This window comes from Cynara cardunculus (assembly GCF_001531365.2).
Source record: "Cynara cardunculus var. scolymus isolate 2C chromosome LG 1, CcrdV1, whole genome shotgun sequence".
In the NCBI taxonomy this organism is placed as follows: Eukaryota; Viridiplantae; Streptophyta; class Magnoliopsida; order Asterales; family Asteraceae; genus Cynara; species Cynara cardunculus.
Genome location: NC_037528.1, coordinates 21,365,047 through 21,390,568, shown reverse-complemented (window position 1 = coordinate 21,390,568; position 25,522 = coordinate 21,365,047). Strand labels below are relative to the sequence as shown.

At 36.0% G+C, this 25,522-nt stretch overlaps 3 protein-coding genes across 4 annotated transcripts; all 3 read left to right on the top strand.

Annotated features, from left to right (window-relative positions):
- Positions 1 to 329: 329 nt before the first annotated feature.
- LOC112509116 (pentatricopeptide repeat-containing protein At4g28010) lies at positions 330 to 3,037 on the top strand. Of its 2 annotated transcripts, none has more exons than XM_025113988.1 (2): positions 330 to 2,693; positions 2,918 to 3,037. In XM_025113988.1, the coding sequence occupies exon 1, from the start codon at positions 548 to 550 to the stop codon at positions 2,624 to 2,626; it is 2,079 nt and encodes a 692-aa protein (XP_024969756.1). In that variant the 5' UTR covers positions 330 to 547; the 3' UTR covers positions 2,627 to 2,693; positions 2,918 to 3,037. The 2 variants fall into 2 exon arrangements, with proteins under 2 accessions (XP_024969756.1, XP_024969753.1); XM_025113985.1 differs by having other exon boundaries at positions 330 to 2,799.
- A 2,539-nt stretch (positions 3,038 to 5,576) lies between these two features.
- Positions 5,577 to 13,298, top strand: LOC112517337 (uncharacterized protein At4g19900). Its single transcript, XM_025124738.1, has 5 exons — positions 5,577 to 6,878; positions 7,309 to 7,458; positions 8,670 to 8,804; positions 9,239 to 9,424; positions 12,429 to 13,298. Exons 1-5 carry the CDS (start codon positions 5,587 to 5,589, stop codon positions 12,613 to 12,615), a joined length of 1,950 nt encoding a protein of 649 aa, XP_024980506.1. The 5' UTR covers positions 5,577 to 5,586; the 3' UTR covers positions 12,616 to 13,298.
- A 5,133-nt stretch (positions 13,299 to 18,431) lies between these two features.
- On the top strand, positions 18,432 to 23,455 carry LOC112509088. Its single transcript, XM_025113963.1, has 4 exons — positions 18,432 to 19,354; positions 19,602 to 19,892; positions 20,549 to 20,665; positions 20,761 to 23,455. Exons 1-4 carry the CDS (start codon positions 19,349 to 19,351, stop codon positions 23,266 to 23,268), a joined length of 2,922 nt encoding a protein of 973 aa, XP_024969731.1. The 5' UTR covers positions 18,432 to 19,348; the 3' UTR covers positions 23,269 to 23,455.
- Positions 23,456 to 25,522: the final 2,067 nt, after the last annotated feature.

Genomic DNA, 25,522 nt, shown 5'->3' with positions numbered 1-25,522 from the left:
TATAAATATATAAAAGAAATATATATTTATTAATAATTAATAATATATATATATATATGTTTATTAATAATTCATAATCTAACTTATTAATAATTTAAATAAGAAAACAAAAAAATAAAAAAATAATAAAATTAATTAATAATTTAAATAGGAAAAAAAAATAAAAAATAAAAACAACACAAAGACAAAAGAAAACAAAAAACAAAAATAAAATAAAATGATGGGATAGAGTTAGGGAACCTTAGGGTGCCATTAGCCCAACCCATATTAATATATAGTTGATGGAACATTTATGAAATTCACTCCACTGGGGCCTAAGCTACCGAAAAGGGAATAGTCCCGAGTGAAAAACGATACGCTCCCTCCTGAAATCTTGAGCTGTACGTCGGCGACGATATCCGTCCGGCATCATTCGACAGGTAATAGGCCGCCGTCGGCGTCGTTACGTCATCATCATTACTGTTGATTTCCTGCTTATTTTTCATAATCTTCAAACCCTAATGCAACGCACGCCGACGTATATGACCAGTAGTCACATATTCAAATCATGATTCGAAGTATTATAAAACCGTTCTTCGAATATCCATTTAGCCGCCAACATAGTACTCTTAATAAGCTCTTTTCTTCAACATCATCGTTAACTGATTCTATAGGCGTGTATTATTCAGATAATGCTGTGACGGAAGATTTAGATTCCCAATTAAGACAGCTTCTAGAAAATCCCAATCCCCAATATGTAGATGCTGTAACTCTTTTTGAACGGTCGGCTGATTTGGGCCTGATTCCTTCTTCTCCCACATGCAATTTCATCGTGGAAACCCTAGGTAGAAACAAGAAGCACAACTTAGTGTTGCAAGTTTACAACAGAATGAGTAGAATTGGGGTAGGGCCTTGGTTTCTTTCATATGGTGCTGTAATCGAGAGTTTGGTGCGTTTTCAGTACCCTGAATATGCTATTTCAGTTTTGGGTTTGATTCTAAAAAGTGGTTTTAGTGTGAATGTGTACCTTGTTAATCTTGTGTTGAATAGTCTGTGTTGCAAGAACAAGGTTGGTGATGCAGTGGGGCTTTTTCGTGAGGTTTCTAGGTATGGGGTTGCTCCTGATGAGTGTACTCTTAATACCCTTGTTAAAGGGCTTTGCAAGACTTGTAAATATGATGAGGCGTTAGCGTTGACTGGTGAAATGGAGGAGGCAGGTTGTGCTCCCAATTTTGTTACTTACAATATTTTGATAGATCATCTTTGCCGGAATGGAGAGATTGGCAAGGGGAAAGAGGTTTTTGATGATATGACGAGTAAACGGATTTTCCCGCCCATAGGCATATATAATTCTTTGGTTTATGGTCTTTCTAAGGAGGGAAAGTTCAAAGAAGCTATGAGCATCTTAACTGCTATGATGGGAAAGAAGATTCTACCAGATGTTGTTACTTATACATGTCTAATCAACGGGCTTTGTCATAATGGGAAGGCTAAGAAAGCTTTTGATATACTTAATTTGATGATAGAAAGCGGTCAAGAGCCCAGCAACATTACATACATGCATTTGATTGTTGGGTTATGCAATGAGGGGTTGCTGGTTGATTGTTTTAAATTATTGAAGATGATGATGGAGAAGGAAAAGCAGCCTACCACTGAATTTTTCAATAAGTTAGTTAAAGAACTATGTGATCAAAGGAAGGTTGATGTTGCATTGAGACTCTATGACATGTTGATTGACAAGAATGATGTTAAACCAAATGTTATGACACATAATCTGCTTATCCAAGGCCTCTGCAAAGAAAACCGTATTAGTGAGGCAGCAGAGATTTATCAGAAGATGCGTACGGTTAAAATTTCTGGTAATGTGGTAACTTATAATTCACTTATAGATGCCTATTTGAGGGGTGGGGAAGTTGAAAAGGCTATGGGGATATGGAAGCAAATGCTCCAACTGGGATTCAGTCCAAACTCATACACCTTCAGTCTCATCATTAAAGGATCCTGCAAATTAGGTATGATTAACATTGCAAAAGGGATTTTTATTCGAATGAGAAGAAACCATGGTCTTGCACCCGATGTGTGTGACTTCAATGCATTAATGTCGGCATTGTGCACAGAGGGTAGTTTGGAACAAGCAACAATGTTGTTTCAAGAAATGGGAAACAAGCACTGTAAGCCAGATGTCACTTCATTTAATATCATGATTGATTCATCGTTCAAAGCAAGGAACACAGAGTATACAAACAAATTACTCTTGATGATGCGCGAAATGGGCGTGGATCCTGATGCATACACTTTCTCCATATTGATAAACAGGTATTCTAAACTAGGTGATCTGGAGGAGGCATGGAGAATGTTGAATATGATGGTTACTTGGGGCTTCACGCCAGATAAATACGTATATGATTCTTTGTTAAAAGCTTTGTGTGAAAAGGGTGAAACGGATAAGATTTTTAAGTTACTTCGTGAAATGGCTGCAAAGGGGATTGTACTTGACTCAAAATTAACTTCTACTATCTTGACCTGTCTCTGTCTTACTACTGATGATATCAATCTTATGGAGCTTTTACCAAAATTCTCTCAAGAAACTTCAGAAGTTGGCATCAAATGCAGTGAGTTACTGGCACAACTCCAGACTCCAAGGTGACCTACAATGTTCAACTTCCTGATATGTTTCACTTTCTGGAGTGCCAATGGAAATCTTATGATCTTCGGTGAGCCTTCTGCCTATTATACCAATCAATGCTTACTTTAGCATAGTATGTAAACAAACTGCTTATGGTTTTTAGCACCATGGGGAATGCTTCCATCAGAAAAATGGTAATTATCGGTCAAAGTTGCCTTGCTTCATTGACAATGAAAAGCCACTACCCAAAACAAATTTAAAGAATAATAAATTCAAAAGCCACAATCATAGTGCAATCTTTCTCATTTGCAGCTCCAACAGTGATCAAGATTGCAATCAGCACAACTTACAACATGCTGCCCCTCAATTACCACAACGGCTTGCAACTTTGCTGACTTCTGTCGGACTCAACTACTTCACATTTCCATGGTTGTCTTCTTTGAAACACTATCGGTAAGGTCTGCCTACATTTTACTCCTATTAGGGTCCAGACCCTACCTCTACGTCTGGACAGGATGTGTGTCGGAAATTAGGAGGTGGGTGGGGTGGTGAGTCTACGGGGGTAAGATGGTAGAAGCCCTTATATATACACAAGACTGGCTAAGAGGTCCTAGTCAGCCAATTGCAGTGGAAGAAAACATACATGATAACATGATATTGAAAAGTTTGAGAAAAGTACGACATTAATTATAGTATTTTTTTTCAACTTATGTTAGCATATACTTGAATTTGTATATTTATATAGTTATTTTAATTTGTTCTTATAAATGCAAAAATGATGAATATCAGAATTGAAAGTTCAAGTTCTGTCACTGACCATGAGGATTCTCTTCCAACAGTTAATGTAGATGATCTAGATGATGTATTGTAGAATATTAATAGTGATGAAGAATAACTAAACAATGTTTAGTTTCTTTGGTGTTCTTTGACTTATTTCATTCTTTGAAATTTGAATTTTTGTGTTCGATGTGTTTTTTTTTTTTTTTGAATCACTTGATGTTGGAACTTTGACACACATTAGACTTAGGGGTTGTTCGGTTCATTTTCGGTTAAGACCTGTATGGATATAGTTGTTTGTATTGATATAGTTGTCTGTATATTAACAAATAAGTTGTTGTTCGGTTGTTGTGCTGAGTAAACAGTCTGAATGTCACAAATGACCATCTTACCTCCAGTCTTTAATTTTGTCTAAATAAAACAACAGTTTAATGAAAATGTTGAATAAATGACTTATAATTATAAAAAAATATCAATTTAGAAGCTTTAAAAAAAAAAAAAAACTTGATTAACATAATTATTTGAGTTAAAAGTTATAATTAAAACAACATTAATTAGTCCTTATAATAAAAACAAGTCAACATCATAGTTAGGATACAATTTAAAATATCAAACATTTAAAACTAGTCTATTTGCATTTTGATTATGCAAATTAGCCATATATTGTGTGCTATTAACATCCCATTGTGATCCATTTAGTTCTGCTTCTCCACTTCCAACATTTTCTTCTTCATTGATGAAAATGATGTCTTCGTTGTACTCAATGAAAAGTTGATCTTGAATATTACATTTTTTATAAAGTTGTATATCGTGAAGCAAACAATGACCACATTTATTTGTTTTGTAAATGGAAAAGAAGCCATTTGCTTCAACATTGAGAATCTAGCATTCAAGACACTATAAGCACATTCAATGACATTTCGAAGTTGTGCATGCACATGATTGAACTTTTCTTCTTTAGTTAAAGCACGTCTACGTCGATAATCTGCTAATGAATATCTCGTGTTACAATACGAAGCTAAAAATCCATGAGCGTTGGAATATGCATCATCACAAAGATAATATTTATCTGCATGCAACAATTGATTAGGCAAACATGCAAACAGTATTTCAAATTAAACATGTTCGATATAAGTTCGATATTGCAAATTAGCCATATATTGTGTGCTATTAACACTTCATTGATTTTTTTTGTTTGTGTGGCTTTAATGAGGTGATGTGAATGACACATCATTTTGATGATTTAACTAAAATAAAAATAAAATTGTATTTCATTTTATTATTAGTGATTTTCATTTTTCATTGCTATGATTTAAATAAACATTTAACTTTTTTGATTTTTTCTTATTAAGTTGCATGCAAATTAAATATTCTAGAGTAAAATATTTCTTAAATAAATATGATACATTATTTTCGAAATATATTTTGTTTGTAAAAAAAGTAACACTTCTTATTTTATGTTGTTAAAAAAACAAAATAAATTGTGATCTATAATTTTTTAATATTGTTATATTAATAATAATTTAAAGAATGTAATTAATTTAATATATTTATGCGTTAAGTAAAATATTTTAAATAAATATAATATATTCTTTAAAAAATAATATTTTTTTGGTAAAAAAGAAACAATGCTTATTTCTTTTTTCAAGAAACACATATTTAAAAAAAAAATATATTAACGAAATAAGTTATCTTCTGCTAGTTTTATTAATATTGGTATATTAATGAATAATTTAGAATTTTTTAATTTTTTTAAATATATTTATTAAATAAATGTAAAATATCTAAATATTAAAATTAAAAATACATTGTTTAATAAGAACTAGTAGATGTTATAATAAAATAATTTTGAAAGTACAGTGATGTAATAAGAAAGTCACATCACTATAATACACGTGAACAATTTATGTGGATAATGAGATGTCATAGAAACCTGATATAATGAGTAAATTTAAATCAAAATTTATTCAATGTTATAATGAATAAATTTTTTAAAGTACAATATCTTAATAAAAAATAATTTGAAAGTATATTGTTGTAATAAGAAAAATTGAAAATATAATTATATAGTAATTTTTTTAATTAAAGTATATTGAATTTTTTTTATTATGTATTTTGCCTTTAGTTAATGTACATATACAAGACACATGCATGGGATTAAATGAAAATCGGACAATGTCAGGGTCTACTGCCGTCTTAAAACGATGTTGAGAAAACTCCGTTCACGGCGGCGACCGACCTACGGTACGCATGTTTGCGCCTTGATCGCTGCCCTGCTCTTACTACTCTCCGTCTCTATCCTCTACAGCCGCCTCAGCTCTGATCGCCATTCCCACCGCCCACGACACCATCAAACCGACGAACTCACTTTCGATCCTCTCGTTGAAGAAGCCGATCCTGATGACAGGAACTCCTCCGAAGACCGGATCGACGAGCTAGACGATGCCGTACAGGAAGATCGAGATTCTAGGGTTCAAGACGAGGAGGACGGAGACGAAGACGAAACTGATCAGTCTAGGGTTTCAAAATACTACTTCGATCACGTACAAGGCGTGATTCGACGGGCTTTCGACAAGCGGTCCATCGATCAGTGGGAGGATTATGCAAGTTTTGATTCGAATTGGGATGGTACTACAACCAGCATTAATCTGGCATTTAGTTCAGATGATGTTCCATTGGATGATAACGTGAGGAGGAAAGTGGCGGAAGTGAAGGGGATCGAGGATGCACTACTGTTGAAAGCGGGGAATAAGGTTTCTCCGTTAAGGGAAGGTTGGGGAGATTGGTTTGAAAGGAAGAGCGATTTCTTAAGGCGGGATCGGATGTTTAAATCAAATCTGGAATTGCTGAACCCTTTGAACAATCCATTTTTACAAGACCCTGATGGGGCTGGAGTTACAGGATTCACCAAGGGTGATAGATTGGTTCTAAAACGTATCATTAATGAATTCAAGAAGGTACCTTTCACCAGTAAAAAGCCTCTAGGTGTCTCAGCTCACAATCCAGAATCAGAATCCAAGGGAAAGAACAGATCACTAGAAGATGGGGAAGGAACGAATTTGAAGGTTGAGAATGTCCATGAAGATAGCAAGAGTGAAATGAAGATAGCAGAGCGAAGAACTTTGGACGACAATGTCAATAACAGAGCTGAGAGAATTCACCAGGTCATGGACAAAAGTAGTAATTTAAAAGCTACACATGGCAATGGCGGAATAAAATCCGAGTTTTCTGGTCAAATTTATGCTGATGGGAAGAGATGGGGTTACTTCCCTGGTTTGTATCCTCGCTTATCTTTCTCCAACTTCATGGATGCATTCTTTAGGAAAGGCAAGTGTTTGATGAGAGTCTTCATGGTGTGGAATTCTCCACCATGGATGTTTACTGTTCGACACCAACGTAGCCTTGAAAGCCTGCTCTTCCACCATCCAGATGCCTGTGTTGTGATGTTTTCCGAAACATTAGAGCTCAATTTCTTTGATGGTTTAGTAAAAGACGGGTAATTTCTCACCCTTTACAGTATATTTGTGAGTTCGATGGTACATTTATACACATTGGTATAGTTGCTTTCTGTTCATCATATCAAAGAAATTAGATTTAAATCTGGTCATTCTGTTTGTGACTTAGCATGTTCTAGCTTGTGACAAATAGAGAATACAGCTTTATCATTCAATGGTTTTGTAAAAGATGTGTTAGTTCTCAGTCCATGGACAACCCTCCCCCCCCTCCCCCCTTAAAGTATGTTTCTGAGTACGATTAGTGCTAATTGGTATGGTTGCTTTCTGTTCACCATATAAAAGAAACGCAAATTTTATCGGGTCATGCTGAGCAATTATAGTGCAAGTTACTGTGCTCTTGTTTGTGATTAATGGACATCTATTTTATATACATGAAGAAGCTGACATGTGCAATTCTAACTTGTTCTGTAGTTTCAAAGTTGCTGTTGCCATGCCAAATTTGGACGAGTTACTGAAAGATACACCAACCCATGAATTTGCTTCTGTCTGGTTTGAGTGGAGAAAGACAAAATTTTATCCTACTCACTATAGTGAGCTTATCCGCCTAGCTGCTCTTTACAAGTAAGCGAATTTGATGGCTCTAAATGAAAATTGATTTTAAGGTTTGTCAGTATAGGAATTCGGTATTATACTTCTGAGTGCTTCTTTTAGTGTTCCATGTTCTCTTTGATTTGATAGTTCAAAAGTTCCTTATCGCTCTTGCCCACCACAAACAAAACAAAAAAAAGCGTAAAAAGAAACTGGGATGATAGTCTGTAACTATGGCGGAAATAGTGAGAAAGTTTACACAGAGTAACAAAGTAAGTGTTTGCATGATAGATCTGTCGTTCTCTTTTGGAACAATAATCCAACTCATGCACGTCTTCAAAGAGACAACAGATCTTGATAACCACTGATAATGCTTTTCAGTTGATTAAAAATTCAAGTCAATCTAATTTGATTTTGGGGATTGTGACTCTATTTACATGTAATGGAAAGTAGGGCTGTATCTGAGCTGAGTCAAGCCAACAGTGCTCGCTGGAGCTGTAGTTGGAAAAAGTAATTGAAACTATGAGCTTGAGTCTTAAGACTGGAAACTGTTCCTGGATTGGCCTCAAGATCAATATGAAGTTGAACTAAAGCTCAAATTAAATCCCCGCATCATGCCAAATAGAGAAGAGTGGTAGAAATCGTCTTTGGGGGAAATTTTTATCTCCTTCTAAATCTGCTTTGGTTAGGAACCAAATATTAGCAATGTAAGTAGGAGGAAAGCAGAAAGCCACCAATAACGCCCCTCCTGCATTGACCTTTGAGTGCACCATTTGGAAGAGGAGATCTGTACCTAGATTAGGTCACATGGAAAGGTAGAGGTCAGATATCAAAGGTGTTTTACTCAGTTGGTGTTTTTGGAAGGATGCTACTCATGTCCACAACCCTAGGGGATTCACCTATTTACCATTTCTATTGGGCTTCATCTCTCTATAATTTCTATAGGGTTTCATGTTTTACAAAAGCTGCTGCTGCTGCTATTTTTTAATCAAGTTCAGTCAAGTTGAATCGATTGGAGTAAGCTAGTTTAATGAGTTGAATTGAGCTGGGTGGTGTATTCAAGCCCCCTCTGTTAAATAGTTAATTGGATAGAACTAATGTCCAGACACACCTCAGGTAGTCTGGTGAGCCTATTTTGTTCGGTTCAGGTTGATGTCTGTACAAGGCCGACATATTTACCTGCATATCTGATTTTTTTTTTTTACTTCTACTACTGATTAATGCATTATCTTTGTTGTCATCAGATATGGTGGGATCTATCTTGATTCTGATGTTAAAGTTGTGAGACCACTTCATTCTTTATCTAATACGGTGGGTCTGGAGGATGAATTATCTGGAAGTCACTTAAATGGAGCCGTGATGGCATTTAGAAAACACAGGTAGTTTAACAGCATCTGCTTGTCAGTTGTTAGTCAATCTTTTCTTTTGACATTTTCTGCATCAATTGTTTGAATTTGTTGGTCATTTTCTGTTGTGTTATTTCTTTCCACTTTCCGGTTTAGTGTTTCAGCCTGTTTGCAATCAAGCCCAAGAGTACATTGACCAACATAGATACTGTTTTAGAAAAAGAAACTTCAAAGAGTTCATGTCTACTTGTATCGAGTATGGTTATCAAATACTTCTCTCTCTCAAGAAAGCTGATTGTTATTTTTTAGAGGATGATGTACAATTGCTTGCTTATTCTTCACCTTTCTGATTTATTAGTTACGAAGACTTGAAGCACGGTAATAAGTAGCAAAATTGCCTGAATGTTTGTAGTGTCTTAACACTTTGTTGTTTTTTATACTCGATACTAATTTGACCATGTATACAGTCCATTCATAATGGAGTGCTTGACGGAGTTTTATGCAAGTTATGATGATACCAGCTTAAGGTGGAATGGAGCTGATCTTTTGACTAGAGTAGGAAGAAACTTTCTGCATGAAGAAAAGAATCAGATGGAGCTGAAACTTCAACCCTTTTTTGCTTTCTTCCCTATAAGTCATACAAACATCATAAGGTATAAACAACTTGCACTTGTATTCCTTTTTTGTATTCTTATCGGTGAAAATCAATTGTATATGTTTGTGTTGCTACTTCTGAATATATGTTTATGCTTTTCTATGCTGCACATCATGCTCACCTATGTATCATCATTTGCTATTTGATTAAATCCCACATATGGAAATAGCAACTTTAGTAATTTTTAAGGGGGACACGTATATTTGAAAATGTTTAGTTGGTAAGAAAGAGGAGATATAATAACATACTGGCATCTAAAGAACAAGTATGATATTTGATATTACTGGGAAAAAGAAAGACTTGCATTTATCAACTTCTTGAACCCCCTCCCTTGTGGAAGAAAAACCCTGACCTAGTGAACTTCTAGACCTTAAGAACTACATTTGGGGAAACCTTAGGCAGCATTACAGCAGCCCACATCTGTATAGTAATACAGCAATTATTCTGCAAGTTTTTTCTTGTATGTAGTACGGTCTTTGTAGAAAATTGTCTCCACCTTGTGTCATGAACTCATAAGGCTACACATTGCTTTCATGGACTATTACTCGTCTTTATCCCAAAGTGGGGTCATCTGATCTCACCAGGATGCATCACATTCAAGATCATGGCCGTGAAAACTGCAGTTCTCACACTCATCACATTCTTCTAATTATTTGACAAAGATGAAAACCATATTAAAATGATGACCATCGTGACCGGTACTTCTTGGCTTTGCACGGCTTGGGGAGTGAAGTGTTTGCCCTTAAGATTTCACTTACGCTTTTACAAATGCGCTGTCTGGCTCCTGCACATAACTTTCTAGTCACAGAGGAATAAGCTTGATGGTTGCTCCGGAGCTTGCCCTATACTTGAAAAAAAAAACTTGCATAAGGTAACCAAATCTGAGTCACCCGTTGACATGAAACACCCATCTCCTTGGAGAATGAAATACTTCGATAAATATGCTTCATAACAACTAAAAAACTCTGCTCCTATTTGTATATTATTGTTTACTTGTATCTAGCTTTTCAAATTTTATCTTATTTGCATTTCTGTCTTTCGCACACTTTTCACAAGCTTGGGTATCCAAAAAAACAGCTGCCCCGCTCTTTGAGGTAGAGGCCAAGTCTGCGTACATCTTACCCTCCCAGACCCCGCGGATGGATATTTGCACAAAAGTTGATACCTGCCTCCAATGACACCAATGTGAGGGGGCATTTTTTTTTGGCTCACTCAGCGGCTGAGGGTAGCGGGGGTCTCATATCGAACCCATGACCTGTCTTGGATTTGGCAAAGTCGCCCTGCTCCTTTGCCAAATGAGCTACACGCCGAAGGCCACAAATGGGATATACTGGGCTCGTTTAGTCTGGTTTTTGACAACCAAAAACACCCTAGTGTCCCTCAAGTAAATACCAAAGTGAGAAACAAATTAACCACAGCCAAACGGTCATCCATCCCTCGCTATGGATTAGAGGAAGTCTGATAATGCCTAAGTTTCAGTTGATCCAGGACATAGAACACCAAAACACACAGATCTGCAGCACCACAACTGTACTCCCTTCATGGAACTTTTCCACTAGCATGCAAGACTGTTGGCTCCATCAAGAGACCACAAACACTAGCTTGTTATGGAAAAGAAGAAATTCAAGTAGAATGCCATGAATACAAATAAGACCATGGTAGTGCCAGTCGAGGAGCGAAGATCCTTGACCAAAATCCAAGATGTTAGGATAAGTTTCTAAAATGGATGATCTTTATCAGTATAAAACAAGAGGATTAATAGCTGAGAGCACTTAAACGAGTAAACCACACATACATGACAAGAGAGTTAAGCTGGTCTATATTCAATTCTATATAAAGCACAAAATGTCATTATCATAATTCTTATTGTTGGTCCTGGGTTCACGAGAAACCAAGTAGGACATATATGAGGGAGGGTTGTGCTATAAACCAAGATGAACAGAAATTACAGAAAAGAATTGTGTAAGTATGGTCGTATGATTGTATTGCTTCTATGGCTTTCGAGAGGCCATGATCTCTCCCAGAGGACTCTCGTCCGATTTACAAAATATCTGAATGCCCCATAATTCCCCTTCTCGCTCCACATAAAGGCACTAAGAAAAAGATATTTCCCAACCGACCCTTTAGTCTAATTGCTTATAACAAAGTATACCCCTTTATTTACGGAAAGTAACAAAAACAGCCCCTCCCACCTATTTCTTAGTCCGCCTACTATAGGTGAACCGTATAGGAGGTACGGCAGGTTGATGATTTGGCAGGTTCATGAATTTAGTTGTTCCATGTGGTTTGTTTAGATGGTCCGTTGTATATTGTTCAAGGGACTTTCTCAACTCCGACAGGTTGATCATAAGAAACTGCATAAGTTTACCAACATTTTATATTACTAGAAACTAAGATTACAAACCATTGTTTGTCATGTGTGATACGGGAAATGCCTGGAAGATATAATACATCCTTATTGTAGTTGAAGACATGCCAACATAAGAAGATCAGCATATAAACATAACATCATGCATCAGAATAATGAGTTTCAGTTGAGAACTACACAAGAATACATTTGAGGGGACCCAGTAAATCTCACCTGGAGTAGGATCTTTGGGGGGTGGATGTACGCAAACCTGACCTCTACCCCAAATGGTAGAGCGGTTGTTTGGCTATGAGATGTGGAAATCAAAAAATTTACCAACAGAACAACTATGGCATCTACAATCCAGGACATAGACCAACTCATTCAATTGCCTATGACCCATCAAGGCCACCATAATGGTTGGTCTTTCACGCCACTCGTAACAAGAACAAAGGAGGTCCTCAGTTCCAAGAATCGAGCTTGTAAAGCATGTAACCATTTATGAGACCTCTCCTTCTTAGGGTCCTCAAAATCCCTATGTACTTATGATTTCTCATGGTCCCCTTGCATATCTTAAGTTGGTGCGATTTTATGTTACTTATATGATTTAATTCTTTATCTTACATGTGCCTTGATACTTGTACTTTTAATATAGATATTTCACCCCACCAGCAACGGATATCGAAAGAGCTGATCAAGATGTTCTATATCAAAAGATCCTTAATGAGTCATTAGCATTTCATTTCTGGAATAGCTTAACATCTTCTCTAGTTCCAGAACCTGAAAGCCTAGTAGCCAGACTTATTGACCAACACTGTATTCGCTGCTCCGATATGTTGTAAATTTGGATCCCCGTTCACCCACAATATGCTCAAAGTCCAATGAGTTAGACAGGGACCAAGCTTCAACTTCCCACGGTGTAAGTTATTTTGTCAGAACGAACCATCACCGCAGAGCGCGAATGAATCGTATATCAGCTTTTTGTATGTGAAGAGCTTACTTGTATGATTTGTATGATCATCTCCAAGGGAGCCCAGCTTTCTTACGTTTCATGTCAAACATACTGTAAACCGTGGGGTACAGTCGCTATACCCTTTAGGGAAAATGGGCAGATCTGCAGACCCTGCCCACTGACGGGATATAATGGGCTTGTTTGGTTTAGATTGTAAACTTAGGGTAAAGAGCGTTGTGAGGTTCATGATCCCGCCAAAGCAATGTAAGACTTTCTGCAGTTTAATTACAGAGAAAGAGAAATCTTCAAGTGGATTTCTTCATGAGGTACACATTTTATTGAATCTTTCTTTACTGAAATCTCTTTTTCCCCTTGAAAATGAGTGAATGTTGGCATATTGGAGCAACTGTTTTTTGGTCTATGAATTAACTGATTGCATGATTTGAGTTTTAATCTTAAATCTTTTTTAATTGTCGCAAATTACCACTTTCTTGGCAATTTATTGTAGTTTTGTGACTCTGCTTGTGTAATCGAACATTGAGCCTCATTAAATCAAATACAGAGGTTTCATTATAGTCGTCTTTCATCCAGAATTACTTGTAACATAATTCGTGTCACGGTTTCTTAGTTCTTACATTGTTACCAGAATTGATTTCATCATTCATTATTTTCTTAAACTGTTCAATGATCAATGCCTTACCCCATCTTCCCAGTTTTTTCATGCCTTTTTTGGTCCAAGTCACACTCACATTTGAATCAAGCAAAACTCTTGTCTCTTGATTGCACATAATGGAATAGATCCTGCACTCTGCAACTTTTTGCATCTTTTCTTTAGACAATACGTAACTCGATAATTGTCTTCAAGTGAACACAGAGTTCATTAGTAATTGTGATATTTGTCAACGTCGCTAGATCTGTTTGACAAGAGGAGAGCATGTATGCTCCTTTTTCTCAACTGGTGTACACGTTTTTTATATCCTGGATACAAAGTAATGCTTGTCTACATATGAAGAACTCCGCAGATCTGAAGAAGAAGTCACAATCCAAACCCTGGATAGATGAACTTATCGATAGGTAGGTTGGAAAACGGGGATTAATTGACTTATGATTAGAGCTTTTGATCTTGTTTCTTGATCCGGTGTTCTTCAATTCTCACTTTCAAGTTGTTTTTGACATTTTAGAGTTCTTTCAGCTTAAACAGTACATAACAATTTATCAAATGGTGTTTATTTCATTTTGAGGGGCTAAAATGTTTATTTCTATTATTGAAAATGTTGATTCAGGAAAAAGAAGAAACAACAACTTGACATACAACTTAACACAAAGCTTGATGAAAAAATAAGTAAACAACCCCTCCGATTTCTGAACTTGCTTCTCCTTCAATATCATCTTTTTGGCATCCAGCAGACATTTGGTATGGATTTGATGAACCTTCTCCATGTTTTCAACTGCTTCTGTTGGATTGCTATCATCTTTCAAAGGTGTATTTTCATAACAAGTTGGCAGTGAAATTTTAGCATCACCGGGTGGTCTCCTTTCTAACAAAAACGGGCCGAATAAGTCTCTAACGACGTGCAAGGCATACCCGTCAAAGAGTTGGACTCTATCTGGTTCAGAGACTCTGTTTCCAGCAGATCTCTCGGACTCTATCGGGCCAGCAGTGTTTTCTTTGGATTTATCATCAAGATTCTGTTTGCTTTCTTGCGACACTTGAAATCCACGAGCCTGGTCTCATGCAGTATTGATTCAGAGTTATCATTCAACTTAAAAAGTAAATAGCAATTTATCAAACAGTGTTTACTTCATATCCTATCCAAGGGGTAAAATGGTCAATTCTATTATTAAAAAAGAGTGCATTAAGATGATGAAATTTATGGAGTATTATAATAACTGATTCCTGCTTAATCTTTAAGACAAAGTATAAAGAAGAAATATGTCTCATTTAGGTAAACTTCAATTCTCAGTTTGATTCCAAAATAGAAAATTTTCTTGAATATCTTCAAAAAAAATATTGACATTTTCTGGTACACACAGAGTTTCAAAAAAGTGTTCCCTTTTGCATCTCAAAAAAACCACCATTTTCTTATATGCATCTATCTATATGCAAACCTTGAGTTCTGGACTAGAAGATCACCACTCGATCCAACCACATGTCGTTCGATCGCCTTTTGGTGAACCTACTCGGGTCATGCCATCAACATCACGTTTCTCTTGCGATTGCTCTCTCCCGTTCCCATCCGACACTTGACCATTTTCTGCATTTCCATCTCCGACGACTTCTGAACTTGCTTCACCTTCAAYAACATCTTTTTGGCATCCGGTAGACACTCGTGTAGATTYGATGGATACCTCAACCTTCTCCAAGCTTTCAATTGCTTCTGTTGGATTGCTGTCATCTTTCAAAGGTTGATTTTCGTTACAAGTTGGCAGTGAGTTTTTAGCATCACGAGTTGACTCATTTCTAACAAAATTGGGCCGAACCAGTCTCCTACGCTTGCAAGGCATACACATCGAAGAGTTGGTCTCCACAGACCCGACATCTGGTTCAGAGACTCTGTTTCCGGCGGATCTCTCGGACTCTATTGGCCCAGCAGTGTTTTCTTCGGATTTATCATCAAGATTCTTGTTTGCTTTCTTGCGACGCTTGAAATCCACGAGCCTAGTCTCGTGCAGTATTGATTCAGATCCTCCTTCGATTGTTTCATCAGCTAAATCAGCATCAGGCTCCATCATCGTCTTTGAAAGCTCATAATCTACAATCTTACTAGCTATTACATCATCATGATATTGTTTAAAAGCCGATATGCTTTTTCCAGTCCTCTTTATCGGGCCACTCACGACCTTCTCCAACATTTCCATCAAGTTGTTAACCGATGAATCCCCATCCTCATGTTCACCAGAGTCAAATTCTTGTTCATGCCTGACTGCTTCTGGGCCCAAACTTAAGCGTGCAAAAACATTAAGGGGCGTTTACTAAACACTTACTTGGCAAGTGCTTACCGGATAAATTTTCTTATCGGATGAACATCAGAAGGGCCAAGAATCGTATCGGATAAGAACGATGAGAATGATGGAGAGTCTTACCCGATAAGTGAGGATGACGACTCTTACTCGGGTAAGCGCTTACTCAGTAAATTGTTGCATTTAATATGTTTTGATGTACTATCTATTATATGTGACATGGGTGTTCTTGTGTTTTTGTAAAATGAATGTGTTCTCGGTTTAAACCTCCACCTTAGTATGATATGTCATCTAAACATGAAATTTTCAGTGATATATATATATACACACACACATACATACATAAAGATACTTATTGTATACCCATGCTATACGACAAGAAGAAAAATTTAGAATTAATGTCAGTAAGAAAACTGATTACGGTACATAAATAAATCAATTTTATTGATTGTCATGGCAAACCTAATTGCTATTTTCTCTTTGATTTGAATGACAACATGTCAAAATGTCATTTTCTTTATGAAATATTGGATTTCTAGGCAAAAATGCTTTCTTACCATCATGGCTGTTATTTAGCATGTTAAATGAGTGATTTTGATCGAGGTCCTCAAATTTTGGAGCCTAATTTTATATTGTCCAAGGCTTGTCATCAACGAATGAAAAACTATAGTCCAGCTAAGTACGATCTCTAATTTCTATCAGAACACATGTAATGCACCTCATAATGACAGAAAAGGAGAAGTTGCTTGACTCATAGTACGGGGTGAATGAGGGGCTTTGCCTCTCTAATTTTGTATATATGTATCCTTGTTCACACTTTGTAGTGTAATCAAAAGTTTTAGGTATAACAGAACCTCCAAAAAGATTGGAACGTCCTTAGTTCGAATAGATACTTTTATATAGTTTCACCAAGTTTCAGCGACATCCTTCAGCTATGAGCTAATTTAAAGCTGAAACCCTTTTCAGCGGTAGCTGAAAGCTGTTCAGTGATAGCTGATGCATCTTCAATGATAGCTGATAGGCCTTTAGCAACAGTTGAAGGCTTTCTGTGACAGTGTTATACAATCCTTCAGCGACGGCCTATGAAAGCTGAAACACACAAGACCTAGTGAAATTTCTAAGTCTTTTGGAACTTAGATCCGGAAAGTTTTCTAGGGGCGCTGACCCTTGACCTCGCCATTTTGTCGTATCTGAAATCAAACTCGTCTTATATACAAGTGTGCACTCTGCACCACCTAACTTGTATTCGATCACAATTTGAAACCCATTGGCACTCGTGTTAATTCCAATTACACTTAAATAGGCGATCAAACTAAAATCACCAACAATGGTCATCGACCCAATAGTATCAATAGCCTTCCGGGTTATTGTAAATCTTAGCCTTCCCGGAGGTCAAGGGGTTAAACCTTGAAGCATGTTTTTTTTACCGACGCACAAAGAAAATATTTTGTTGCGAATGAACAAGATATTGAGGAATTGTCCATACGTAAAATCATAATTATTGATACGGGTCTTTTCCACATAAAAGGGGAATCTTTTGTTACAATAGAAGCAGAAGTGGTGTGGATTATTCAAGAATCTAAGTTGATTTGCTTTATAAAAAGATGATCTCAATGAACTTCTATGAAATGATTTCACGGGATTCAACCAATTGTATTGATCGTGGAATATCATTGAGAAATAGGAATCTGTGTTATCAAAGGATTTCCTGCGATTATTTCTAGTATGGAATGAGTCAATCATCCACTTTGGTATCTTATTGAACCCACTACTATCGATACAATATCATTTACTTTAAATTCGTGAATCGTAGTACGACACAATATTACATTCATATACCGTATGGATATAGCATTTTTCAGGTACTAAAACTCTTTATAATCTTTTCATACCAAAACAAGGTTTCATATTTATCGTAGCTCTGAAAGCTAACACATTTTCATACATATAATTAGTTGTCAATAAATTATATGCAATAATCAATGAAACACTATTAATCAGGATGAACGGTTAGAGGAAAATGCTATATTGGAAGCACGTCTCTATTTTTACATTGATTTCGGTCTTAATTTTCCCTTACATCCAGGTTAAGGTGATTATCCCATCGTTTATTAGATTCTTCTTACGAAAGATGTAAGGACTAAAATGTAAATAAAAAGTACTTAAAGTAAATTGCGTAAACTAAGGACGATAAATGAAACTTGGTGTACAAGCAAGAGAGTGTTATAGATATGTAAAGGGCTGAAAGTATATTGCTTGAAAACCCAACCGATTTAATGTAAATTGCAGAAATTAAGTTGCTGGAAAGTAAATGACATAAATATAAAACTAAAAATGTAAGAATTAAAGAAACTAAAATTGATATTTATATGAAGCTTTAATAAGTTGTACTTGTGTACAATTTACTTATGATCTTGAATTTTAAGTAATGTGCATCGATAAACAATATTTGATGCATAAAAATTGGTTTTAAAAGTTTTTGTCAAATATTTTATAATATAATATATATATATATTTGTCTAGGGACAAGAATGGAATTATATAATAGATAAAGGACCATTCATGTAATTAATTATTTGTTACATGACATCGGGTCCCGATTTCCCCGTCAACAGCCCATGATTGTGATCCAATCGTTGCACGTCATCGCTCTCCACATCACGTATATAAAAAGTTTGCCGACGATACGGTTTCCATAATTTGGTAAACTCCCTCACACACAACTTCTGGCAGCGTCTCAGAATTTTCATCGGTGAAAACCCTAATCTTCTTTATTTGTTGATTCAATCGTCGGTTATTATTTATACAGTGTATTCCGATTCTGATTGAAGATCGCTATCAGTGTTTTTTTGGTTTCAATCTGCATGGTGGTCTGTTCTTGACGCATTGTTCTTGTTTTTGTTGATTTTGCCGTCTCTTGGATTACTGATTGGTATTTGCAATATATACGCCATGATCATTGTGTGGATTTTGCCTGATTTATGGTTTTGAATCGGTCTCTAGTAGGTTTTTATGATACTGAACTGATTTTCTCCCTTTTCACTCTGCATATTTTCCCCCTGGTAACCGTCTCTTATTTTTGTAACCAATGGTCGCTTATTTGCTTTGGAAGTTGTTTATTGCTCCCTAGGTCCCAAAAAAGGAAGTTTATCTGCTATTTGATAACATTTACGTACGAAGGGTTTTCATTGGATGTGCATCTGAGATGATTATTGCCACTTGAACAGTTTAGATGGTTTGATGAAAACTTATTTCTGTTTTTGATCTTCTGACTAATACTATCTTGGTCAAAAACATTAAGAATAATATGAACTTATCTAATTATGTTTCTTGATGTCAAAATGTCATTTCGAATCGATACATCCTACACTCCTCAAATGTCTTGAAAACTTGTACAAAATATGTAAACCAGTGGATCATTTGCATGACTACGAGGATGTTTGGATTTGTGTTTTCAAAGTGATTTTCGATCTGAATAATCAAAATCAGAGCATCAGAACAAAAAACTGTTGGCCAAGATAGAATGTAAAACAAAAAACTGTTGGCCAAGATAGAAACCGTGTCTCCCGGTGACAGCTAGAATTTTACCTTAGAACAGTAATTGATTACAAATATCATGAGAGGGACTAATAGAGTATGTCAAGGAATCCGTGGCTCATATCATGCAGGTAGAACTCAATGAGTCAGTGCAGACTCAAAAATTAAAAATAGTTCACACTTGCATGTGCACAAAATTTACTATTGCATTGATGGTATAAATACTTCTGTTGCACCTATATATAGATACATATTTATGCATACGTATTCGTATATCTATTAGTCCTTGGTTTTTATGGAGCCTTTTTTAACCTTCCTGCACAACAACTCTAAAAGCTTGACGTGCTGTGGTGTTTCCATTTTTGGATATCTTTGCAGCTTGCAGAGGGGATGGGGTATAAAGATAACATTGTTCCGGGATGGGTTCCTCACTCTGGTGCGATATTTACATCAAATATTGGAATGAAGAAAATGTGCTTCCGACATAAATTGTTTGGACTACCATCAGCTATGTCCGACTTTGTGTTGCATGTGAAAAAAGGAATGATACTATTCCTTTTTGAGTTTGAGAGGAGACAATTATATGGTGTATTTCGTGCTACCTCTGATGGTGAAATCAATATTCTGCCCAATGCATTCAAATCATCAGGAAGGCACTTTCCCGCACAGGTATGTGTTTCTATATGGCTAAAAAGGCTGAAGTTCATGGTTGACTCCATAATTTATATGTTAAGAAGGCAGGGTTGCTAATTGGTTATCTCATGGGTATTGCATGCATAGTTTAAGTAGGAGGATTTTAAGCAATGGATAAATTTACCACTTTGTGGAAAGGTTGGGAACAAAATGGTTACTCTTCGACCATTGTAAAGGCAACGGACCCTTTTGCACATTTGTTTCCTTCTTTTTTGTATGAAAATCAAGGCCTGTGGTAGAGAGTCTGGGTACCTAATCCAGGTATGCTTTTAGGCTACAGCCATACTTGTGATGCTAAAGAAAAGAATGGCGAAGTAGAAGGTTTCTTCACCCCTATTTTGTGACAATAAAAGGGAGAATATTGTGAATAGTTGGATCTTCTACTTGCTTTTTCTATTATAGTTTGACCTTTTTTGTTTAAAGTATAAATTATTTAGGTCAATAAAGCTACGAGGGTTCATTCAGACAATTTGAATGCCGCATGTCGTATAATATGTAAATATTTTTCTATCAATAAGGACTAAGGGAAACCTGCCTTTAGGTCATGCAACCCTATAAGCATTGCCGAGGCCATATCAATTATGAATTATATTTCTTATTTTTACTTTCATTCGATTTGATCTATTATGCAGGTTCGTTTTACCTCTGTTTGGACTTGTAACCCACTCGATGAAAGTGAATTCCGGTATGCTATTAGAGATAATTACTTCTCTGGGAAGAAGTTCAACTTTGGTTTGTCCGAGGATCAGGTATCTTTATGCTTATATATTGATGTTGTTTTACTTGGATATATTCTTAAAATGTTACTATTTGTTGTTTATCCTCCTGTTTCTGAAAATTTCAGGTATATAAACTTATGATGTTATTTCATGCCAAAAGAATACCTAAAAATCACCCTGAGAGAAATATCTGGAGACATGGTGATAAGCCAGCTGTGGGAGATGGAAGATTTGATGATCATAGGATGAATCTGTTTAGAGATAGGTTAGGATTCATTAGCAAAGAGGATAGGCATGGTCTTGACATCTGTGAGTATTTGGGTGATGAAGTTAAAGAAGTAGAGGATCATTTGTATTTGAATGCAAATTTTGTGGAAGAACACAACAATTTCAATTGCGGCAGAGGGCAGAGAAATAGGACCGTTACCGTGGGAAGATTTCAGGAAGATAACGGAGACAGGTTTTTAACAAATTATATTACACAAAGTGATGATTTTGGTGATCATAGTACTAGGCAGGCCATATTGGGGAGTCACCTTGATCATGCGTTAGGGGGATTAAGAAGGGTGGCTGATGCAGGGTCACATGATGTAAATGATGGGCACAATAATCTTGCGGAAATAAGAGGAATAACTAACGAGGATAGGTTTTTTATGATGGAGAAAATAAAAGTTGAACATGATATTGAAGATGATAGGCATATTTTCAACAAACCCCATGTAAAGCATTTAGGTAAAATAGGTGCAGCAAGCAGTGATGCGAAGTTTCTGATGGATGATATTACTAGTAAAAGCAAAGAGTTTGAGGATGATAATAGGATACCAAATGAATACCATGTTATAAATGATTTCTGGCAAACTATTAATGATGGAAGGTTTATTGGTTATGAAAGTGAACAAGGAACATTGAATCAACAAGGGACAACTGGGGTTTGGACAAAACCTAATTATGATGAAGGCTCAACCTTCAGGTCAAGAACATTGACTGAACACCCACTGCTTAGACCAGGTGCTGCTGGGATAAAACCTCGGTATGATTATAAAGATTTTGGCTTTGGGGATGTTTCCCCTACTAACAATTCTATTAGGGGAGTCGTCTCAACTAATTATATTGCTTTTTCTCACTGTAAGCAAAGTGCTATGAATTCTTCTGGTAATCCTATTTCTGAAGCTCAAGATTCTTCCATATCAGAGCAACTTCGACATCCTTCTGAATTCAGTAATATTGGAAAAACTTATGATTGCGGTCTTCCTTTATCTACATGTTGTGATACTAGAATGATTACAATGCCTACCCTGTATGATTCTGAAGCTCCTGATATTCGGCTTAGACCTTCTGCTGGTCGTAGTTCTAGTCTTGTCGATAATTGTCCTTTTTACCCTAGTTCTAAGGATGCATTGTTGAGCAAAAACCACGATAAAGTCTCTTGCCATGAAGCAAGAGGCACCCAATTAGTTGACGAAAACCGGGTATTTAAAAATGATGCTTTTGAAGGCTCCTTTTTTTCTGAGCGTGCTTCTCTGTCTTTGTCGCAATCTGAAACTGCTGAGAACGTCATTAAGAGCCATAGGTCGCATGGTTTCAGTTCTCGCATGAGCTTGTTATCTGGATATGATAGCAGCTACCTTGGAGAACCTAGAAGCAAGTACATTCATAAGGTTAGTGAATCATCGCCTGCTTCCAAAATGATTTCTTTGTCTGATGCTGGTTTATGTTCACGCGAAAATGACCCAATTCGTCACCATAAAATATCCCGCCAACCGCATGAAGATAAGCATCTTGATGGTGCTGACAAGAGAGTAAGTGTTTTTGCACGCTTAAGTTTGGCCCCAGAAGCAGTCAGCCATGAACAAGAATTTGACTCTGGTGAACACGAGGACCAGGATTCATTGGTTAACAATGTGATGGAAATGTTGGAGAAGGTCGTGAGTGGCCCGATAAAGAGGACTGGAAAAAGCATATCGGCTTTTAAGCATCATCATGATGATGTAATGGCCAGTAAGATTGTAGATTATGAGCTTTCAAAGACGATGATGGAGCCTGATGCTGATTTAGCTGATGAAACAATCGAAGGAGGATCTGAATCAATACTGCACGAGACTAGGCTCGTGGATTTCAAGCGTCGCAAGAAAGCAAACAAGAATCTTGATGATAAATCCGAAGAAAACACTGCTGGGCCAATAGAGTCGGAGAGATCCGCCGGAAACAGAGTCTCTGAACCAGATGTCGGGTCTGTGGAGACCAACTCTTCGATGTGTATGCCTTGCAAGCGTAGGAGACTGGTTCGGCCCAATTTTGTTAGAAATGAGTCAACTCGTGATGCTAAAAACTCACTGCCAACTTGTAACGAAAATCAACCTTTGAAAGATGACAGCAATCCAACAGAAGCAATTGAAAGCTTGGAGAAGGTTGAGGTATCCATCAAATCTACACGAGTGTCTACCGGATGCCAAAAAGATGTTRTTGAAGGTGAAGCAAGTTCAGAAGTCGTCGGAGATGGAAATGCAGAAAATGGTCAAGTGTCGGATGGGAACGGGAGAGAGCAATCGCAAGAGAAACGTGATGTTGATGGCATGACCCGAGTAGGTTCACCAAAAGGCGATCGAACGACATGTGGTTGGATCGAGTGGTGATCTTCTAGTCCGGAACTCAAGGTTTGCATATAGATAGATGCATATAAGAAAATGGTGGTTTTTTTGAGACGCAAAAGGGAACACTTATTTGAAACTCTTTGTGTACCAGAAAATGTCAATATTTTTTTTTTTGAAGATATTCAAGAAAATTTTCTTTTTTGGAGTCGAACTGAGAATTGAAGTTTACATAAATGAGACATATTTCTTCTTTATACTTTGTCTTAAAGATTTAAGCAGGAATCAGTTATTATAATACTCTATAAATTTCATCATCTTAATACACTCTTTTTGAATAATAGAATTGACCATTTTACCCCTTGGATAGGATATGAAGTAAACACTGTTTGATAAATTGCTATTTACTTTTTAAGTTGATGATAACTAAATGCCAAAAAATACTAGGTGAAAGTGAGAATTATGAAATAATCGGATCAAGAACAAGATGAAAAGCTCGAATCATAAGTGAATTCCCAAGGTTTCGATTATTCTGTCACCGGATCTGTGTGTTGAGAAAAGGAGCATAATGCTCTCCTCTTCCCAAACAGACGAAGCGACATTGACAAATATTACAATCACTAATGGACTGTGTGTTGACATGAAAGGTAATTATCGAGTTGTGTATTATCTATATCATATTTAACAAAGACTCTTAAAAACAAATTTTTATGCGTAAAGTACTATTTATTAATGTTTATTACCTAAAATTTAAGATTACAAGTATAATGTGCATGAATACATCTTATTAAAGTTTCATGTTTGAATTTTGTGACGTAATCAAATACATGAAAAACATCATTTTAAATTAAAAAAATTCTAAAATACAATTAAGATAATTATCGAATTCTAACGGAATACTTAATTATTATTTTTAAAAAATTATTTTATTAAGTCAAAAATAAATTACTTCGTTACTAAATTTTAATTAAATTATAATAAAAATTTGAATTAAATAAAGTACACAAAAACGAGAATTTTTAAATAGTTAATTTGACCCTAAATCGCTTATTTTTTTTCAAAATTTTATGATACTTAAAACCACATAAATTTACATTATAACATCGATAGACTTAAAATATAAAACGAAACATTAAAATCAAGATGTATCTCGGTGCATTACTCGAGTACCCTTCTAGTATAAAAAAAGAAGCGAAAAATTGCAAAGTTTAGTATTTATTCCATTATATGCGATCCAAATGCGGTGACATGACTTGGACCAAAAAAGGTATGAAAATCTCGAGAACAGTGAAGAGCAAATATACATAGGGGAAGATATTGAAACAATGTAACAAGTAATTCGGGATGAAAGACCGCATAATAAAATCTATCTTTGGTTTAACGAGGCTCAGGGCCATCCCTGAGGGGAGCCAATGTGTGAATTAGTACAAGTTGACAGAAATAACCCAAGAAACTTTAGTTGATAATGAGGTCCAAAAAAATGTATTACTCTGTTAATTTAATTATAATATTACGATCATACATTATTTGCTATCTTGTTTGTTTATGTTTTATCTGAGTTCTCTCCTTGATACCAAAGCTAGCTATCACTATCTATGATTTATATCAGATTTAGTCTATATATATAAGTGTTTTAGTGTTGTTTCTATTTTCTTGTTTAATGTATTTTTTTAGCTTTCATTATCTATGTGAAGTGATCTAACGCCCAAATTAATGTCAATAAATTATATTGAATGGTTAAGAGTTTATTCCATGTTAATTATGTATATATTTTGTTGATTGAAGGCATCAATACGGGGCGTTGTAATAGGATTGTTATGGTGTGGTAGGTGGATAAGTTTGTTGATGTGATGATATAAGTACAAATAAATGGCATAAACATAAACCAAGAGAACACTAATTTACAACAATTCAAAAGTATTAAGATTAAAACTCGAATTATGCAATCAGTTAATTCATAGACCGAAAAACAATTGCTTCAATATGCCAACATTCACTTATTTTCAAGGGAAAAAGAGACTCCAATAAAATTTGTAAGTCATGAAGAAATCCGTTTGAAGATTTCTCTTTTACTAAAATTAAACTGCAGAAAATGTTGCATTGCTTTGGCGGGACCATAAACTCGCACAACGCTCTTTACCCTAAGTTTACAGTCTAAATCAAATCAAATCAATCCAATATATCTCATCTGATAGTGGAGTCTATAAATTTTCCCTAAAGGGTATAGCGACTATAACCCAAGTTTACAGTATGCGCACATGAAATGTTAAGCTGGGATCCTTCGGAGATGATCATACAA

Coding starts and splice junctions, on each gene's coding strand:
- LOC112517337 (XM_025124738.1), top strand. CDS start 5,587: ATGTTGAGAAAACTCCGTTCACGGCGGCGACCGACCTACGGTACGCAT. Junction 6,879..7,308: donor GATGGTTTAGTAAAAGACGG/GTAATTTCTCAC, acceptor CTTGTTCTGTAG/TTTCAAAGTTGCTGTTGCCA. Junction 8,805..9,238: donor ATGGCATTTAGAAAACACAG/GTAGTTTAACAG, acceptor CCATGTATACAG/TCCATTCATAATGGAGTGCT.
- LOC112509116 (XM_025113988.1), top strand. CDS start 548: ATGATTCGAAGTATTATAAAACCGTTCTTCGAATATCCATTTAGCCGC.